This window comes from Formica exsecta, unplaced genomic scaffold, assembly GCF_003651465.1.
Source record: "Formica exsecta isolate Colony F162 unplaced genomic scaffold, ASM365146v1 scaffold20, whole genome shotgun sequence".
NCBI lineage: Eukaryota > Metazoa > Arthropoda > Insecta > Hymenoptera > Formicidae > Formica > Formica exsecta.
Window position 1 is genome coordinate 393,120 of NW_021849298.1, and position 5,511 is coordinate 398,630.

Consider the following 5,511-nt stretch of genomic DNA (forward strand, 5'->3'; position numbering starts at 1 on the left):
TATATATATATAATATATGCATGTGTATGTGTGCGCACATGACAATTTTCTATGAAAATTTTAACAAGAGATAGAAGTTTTAAAAGTTTTTGTCTTTACAATTTTATAGCATATGGTTTTACATGATGTGTTTTATACTAGTTAGATGTAAGAAGTAGATATAAATATCTTATAATAATTAAAATTTCGAAATAATCGTGATAATCAGATAGATACAAGCGTGTGTATATATGAAATTATATCTCTGACTTTTCCTTCTTTTTTTAGGTGCAAGCTTTGCAGAAGCACTTGGCATGTGCACCATGCCTCAACCATCAAAAAAACGTCATAATAATTCGCCTAATCTAATTCCTACTAAGTCGATTAAAACGGAACGGCTGTCACCCCCGATTAGTAACAAAAATACGCTGAAATCTGAGTCGGAATGTGGCGAAAGTTCAAATGTAATTTGCATTTTGTCATTTAATATTTCCAATATTGAAAGAAAAAAATAATTCTAACGATTGAAAACTTAATTTGCAGCCACTATCCCTTTTAGCGCCGAATGTGAAACTAGAACCACTGAGTGTAGATTTGTCATCCACCTTACCTGAAATCAGTCCCAATTACAAGCCACTGCCATATATTAATCCAATTCAACGTAAAGAAGACGTTAAATCTATGGATAATATTATTTATGTCAAGAATCAAAGGTTATTCATTTGTTCTGATACATATGGCGAAATAATATTTTATTTCGAGATGTCTATTATTGTATTGTTTATCCTCATTCCAGGACGAAAGTGTACTCTGGTAACAAGGTTGGTTACACAAGTGTCCCAACACTATACGAAATGTGTATCAGAGTATTGATAGAAAATATCGATGGTAAACACTTTTTTCTTGCGATTATTATGCATTAATATATCAATATTTTAACAATGAACATTTTTTATTAACAGCGCTTGAATTCACCGGCGGTGTACCGTATGACATATTAAAGCCAATCCTAGAACGCGCCACGCCTGATCAATTATTTATGTTAGAACACTATAATCCATATCTTATAGAAGATACAGACATACTGTGGCAATATCATTGTAATCGAGAGTTCAGGAGTAACGATAGGCAGGAAATGGAAACGTGGCGCGAGATGTACATGGTAGGTTGAATTATAAATCTAAAATGGTAACGAAAAGAAATATGTGAAGATATTTGTAAGATGATGAATCGATATGTTTTATTCATATCAATGTTATAATGTTACACAGCGCTGCTTGGATGAAAGGGAAGCGAAACTGAAGACGCTTACCGCCAACATCAAACAATCTATAGATAAATCTGTCCCAGTGAGATCCACTAAACTCGCATACGTGGACAATGTTGTGAAACCACCGCGGAACATATTGAAGAAACAGGCAAAGTATGGCACGGCTAATGCTACGCCTGCCACTATCTCCAGTGTAAAGAAAAAGTTAGTTGGTGGTGGAGCGATCAACAACGCAACGAATATTGCTGTACCACCACCGCCGATGGTTCGGTTTAAAGCATCAAGTAAGTATTTATTTTAATACTTTAGTTTAATCATAATTCACTATTATTAAAGCATTATATTAATATTTGTTTTTATCAGCATCGAATGTAAAAAAGACAAAAGCACCGCTCATGGCAAAGGCATTACAGCTAATAAAGGGGCGTTACAAGCGGTAGTGGAAGCGGTAATTTTACCAATATTTAGAGATCCATTGATCTCATGCAATTTCAATAAATAGTAAAATTGTACATTTCATCATCGTTTCGTATGCACAGGCGTTTATATCGTTTTTATATCGATCGCGATCTCGATATAGCAATGAATCCATGAATCTTTTGCATAATATTTTTTTTTAATATTCATGCTCACAAAATCGTATGTAACAATTTCTAATATACATAAGTAATCGCATATAATTATTCAGTTATATAAAAACTTATCATCTTATTTATTCCAGTTGAATGCAATTTGTAGAAAGGCATAAATAATTTCCAACAGCCATGGTAAACTTTTCTTTAGTAAGGAATTATATTAACAATTTATAGCTGTATAAATTTCTTTTCTTGAAGAGTGTTTTTTTAATCTTTGTATATACAGAATGTTTCGCAACCTTCATATAACATTTTAATAGCGTTAAGATTGGCTCAAAAAGAATTTTTTTTTTTTTATGTACAATTGTTTTCAGATATTACATTGTATTTCCAAGCTATATAATCTGCCAGTGACAGTACAACATCTTCAAGAGACAGGAGTAGGAAGGACTGTGAATAGTTTCAGAAAATATGATGGTAGTGTAGGTGATGCTTCTAAGGCTTTAGTTTACAAATGGAAAAGAATGGTAGCAGATGAAGATAGCAGTGATGGAGAAGATGAGGATGAAACTTGTGTACCTGATGTTCACGAAAGTTACACTGATAACCAAGAATCACCAAAGCTAGAAGATATAGGGGAGAACAGCTCATTGTCTGATCAAGCATCAAACTTAAAACATGTGTATAAGGAAAACAAAAGTGAGCCATCTACAAAACACAATATAATACATTCATCCAAGTCAAAATCCGAGGAAAAGCATGAAAAAAGTGGACACTCTTCCAAACATCGTTCACAGAGTGAAAAGAAGTCTAAGGAATCAAAAAACAGTAAAAGTAGCCTAAAAGAAGAAGCCCACAGTTCAACAAATGATTATCCTAGTGGCAATGATAATCCAAAAAAAATGAGTGACAAGATGGCTGAAATTAATGAAGATAATAACAGAAAGAGAAAAGTAGATAACTCAAATTCCTCGATAAAAGAAAACAAGAAGAGAAAACTGTCAAATAGCAAAATTGATGATGAGAAATCTGAATTATCCATTTCAGAAAAGAATCATTCCCATCCAAAATCTTCTGGAATTGAGATAGAGGTAAAAATTAAAGCAAAAGATGAACAGTCTTTAGCAAGTGAAAAAAACAAACAAGATGATAAACAGAAAAAATATTTGCAGGAGAAGTCCAGGAGTAGTTCTAATAAGCTTAAATCTGACGAATCAGGCAGTAAAGCAAAGGACAATAGTGAAAAACAAAAACATAAAACAAAAGAACATGCAAGTCATAATAAACATGATAAAAAAAAGGATTCCAGTCATCATTCTAGCAAAGAAACTTCCAAGTCAAGAGTTAGTTCCTCTAGTAATAAGGATCCTGTTAAGAGTAAAGATGGGGACAAGAAAAAGGAGCACAAAGAGGATAAGAATAAACATGAGAAGAAAAAAGAAACAAAGATTAGGTTAATGCAGGAAATAAAAGGCGATGAAGGAATAGATTGCAATTCTGGTGTGTTGAAGAAATGATTTGTATCAATTATTCATTTGTTTATAATAGTTTTACTATGTCAAGAAATGTAAAATGCGCAATTTTTGTTATATTATGGTCGATCTTGACTGATTCGACAAATTTTTGAGATAATATGCTAAATGAAGGCAAGCAATTCAAGATCTCTTTTTTTTTTAGTTTATTTTTTTATATTTATTTCAAACCTTATTTCTAATTGCACAAAATAGATTATGATATCAATTAATATTTTGTTTTTTCAAGATATAAAATTATAGATTATAAATTCAAACACTATATTGCAATATTTCAAATCTCATTAATGGTAATGTATGATACACACATACACAACACATACACACATACATATATATATACACACAAACATAACATACATATATTATGATTAATTATAGTTTTTATAAATATAGAAACTTATGTTTCATATTATTTAGCATGTTGTTGCCCTCCCCAGAAGTTATAAGAAATATATTTTTACATGCAAACTATGCATCTAAGAAATACTGCCTTCAAAGTTGATAACACATAAATAAAATATGTAAATTGATAAGCACATGTTCAATTTTTAATTATGATTTGCAACAACTTTTATATGAGAAGTTTAATTATAGATCATCTAAGAATATATAAATAATCGAGAACATAATACTTTAGTTTAATCATAATTCACTATTATTAAAGCATTATATTAATATTTGTTTTTATCAGCATCGAATGTAAAAAAGACAAAAGCACCGCTCATGGCAAAGGCATTACAGCTAATAAAGGGGCGTTACAAGCGGTAGTGGAAGCGGTAATTTTACCAATATTTAGAGATCCATTGATCTCATGCAATTTCAATAAATAGTAAAATTGTACATTTCATCATCGTTTCGTATGCACAGGCGTTTATATCGTTTTTATATCGATCGCGATCTCGATATAGCAATGAATCCATGAATCTTTTGCATAATATTTTTTTTTAATATTCATGCTCACAAAATCGTATGTAACAATTTCTAATATACATAAGTAATCGCATATAATTATTCAGTTATATAAAAACTTATCATCTTATTTATTCCAGTTGAATGCAATTTGTAGAAAGGCATAAATAATTTCCAACAGCCATGGTAAACTTTTCTTTAGTAAGGAATTATATTAACAATTTATAGCTGTATAAATTTCTTTTCTTGAAGAGTGTTTTTTTAATCTTTGTATATACAGAATGTTTCGCAACCTTCATATAACATTTTAATAGCGTTAAGATCGTTAAAAGACTAATCGGTATGCGCGTATGTATAGTTACACATCTAGCGCACGAATTCTACGCGATGTCATTAGCAAACTTTAATCACTCGTAAATCAAAAACTATTACAGCTTTAAAATTTTTGTAATTAGAATTTTTTTATTTTATTTTATTTCTAGAATACGTTATTAAAGTATTGTACAAAGGTTGTAAGATACTCTGTATATCTAGATTCATGAATAGATAGATATAAAAAGATAAATAGACGAAATGGTTACTCATTTTTAGATTTAGAAATTCTTGGGCGGACTCATACATATTTTTGGATCTTAAATTCTTAGATTCTTGAAGTGTAAAATTTATGGATTGTATTTTAGCAATTCATGTGTCAAATATTGATTCGGGAACAACGTGGAAACGTATTCCCCATGTGTTAGATGTTGCTGTGATTTTGATTTCGATTTCTTTAGACATTTTTAATGTATACATTTTGTAAATATTATATTGTGAGACAAGAGATATAGGGACAACTATAGATATGTAATTAATCAATATACTTTGCTTAAATTATGCTATTTTGATATAAAGATTTCTTATAATCTTCTTTTATTATCTCGTGGCTGATATATAAATTTAAAATAAAAAACAATACACACACACACACACACACGATATTCCATTTACAAGATGTGATTTAATTAATGTAAACTAATTTTTTATTTTGCATCTCGAAAAGTATTAAATTGGAATTGATTTATATATATATATTACATATATATGTAATATTGTAAATAGTTTGCCAAAAAAACGTCTTTTCACTGTATGTTAAATAAAAAAAAATTGTTTTATTTAGTTTTTTTAGATATATGAACCAGTAAACCAGTAAAAAAATACACTGTATTGTTCTAATTATATATATTATATAATATAATATATAATA

At 29.6% G+C, this 5,511-nt stretch overlaps 2 protein-coding genes and 1 long non-coding RNA gene across 6 annotated transcripts in view; all 3 read left to right on the forward strand.

Annotated features, from left to right (window-relative positions):
• Positions 1 to 2,106, forward strand: part of LOC115234553 (transcription elongation factor B polypeptide 3) — an 8,408-nt gene extending 6,302 nt beyond the window's left edge. The window contains exons 3-9 of one of the 3 annotated variants that reach the window (XM_029805719.1): positions 268 to 443; positions 523 to 692; positions 776 to 867; positions 942 to 1,141; positions 1,251 to 1,533; positions 1,613 to 1,697; positions 1,971 to 2,100. In XM_029805719.1, coding sequence (XP_029661579.1) covers positions 268 to 443; positions 523 to 692; positions 776 to 867; positions 942 to 1,141; positions 1,251 to 1,533; positions 1,613 to 1,689 — 998 coding nt within the window. In that variant the 3' untranslated portion in view covers positions 1,690 to 1,697; positions 1,971 to 2,100. Of the gene's footprint in view, positions 1 to 267; positions 444 to 522; positions 693 to 775; positions 868 to 941; positions 1,142 to 1,250; positions 1,534 to 1,612 lie in introns of all 3 variants that reach the window. The other 2 variants (XM_029805718.1, XM_029805720.1) reach the window with 2 other exon arrangements.
• The window catches only part of LOC115234555 (transcription elongation factor B polypeptide 3-like), a 9,964-nt gene extending 6,022 nt beyond the window's left edge, over positions 1 to 3,942 (forward strand). Inside the window, exons 2-3 of one of the 2 annotated variants that reach the window (XM_029805722.1) lie at positions 2,169 to 2,915; positions 2,997 to 3,941. In XM_029805722.1, coding sequence (XP_029661582.1) covers positions 2,169 to 2,915; positions 2,997 to 3,341 — 1,092 coding nt within the window. In that variant the 3' untranslated portion in view covers positions 3,342 to 3,941. Of the gene's footprint in view, positions 1 to 2,168 lie in introns of both variants that reach the window. The other variant, XM_029805721.1, reaches the window with a different exon arrangement.
• Positions 3,943 to 3,993: 51 nt separating this feature from the next.
• Positions 3,994 to 5,401, forward strand: LOC115234552. The gene is made up of 2 exons (XR_003883931.1): positions 3,994 to 4,135; positions 4,409 to 5,401. It is a non-coding gene; the product is annotated as an uncharacterized LOC115234552 (long non-coding RNA).
• The last annotated feature ends 110 nt before the right edge of the window (positions 5,402 to 5,511 follow it).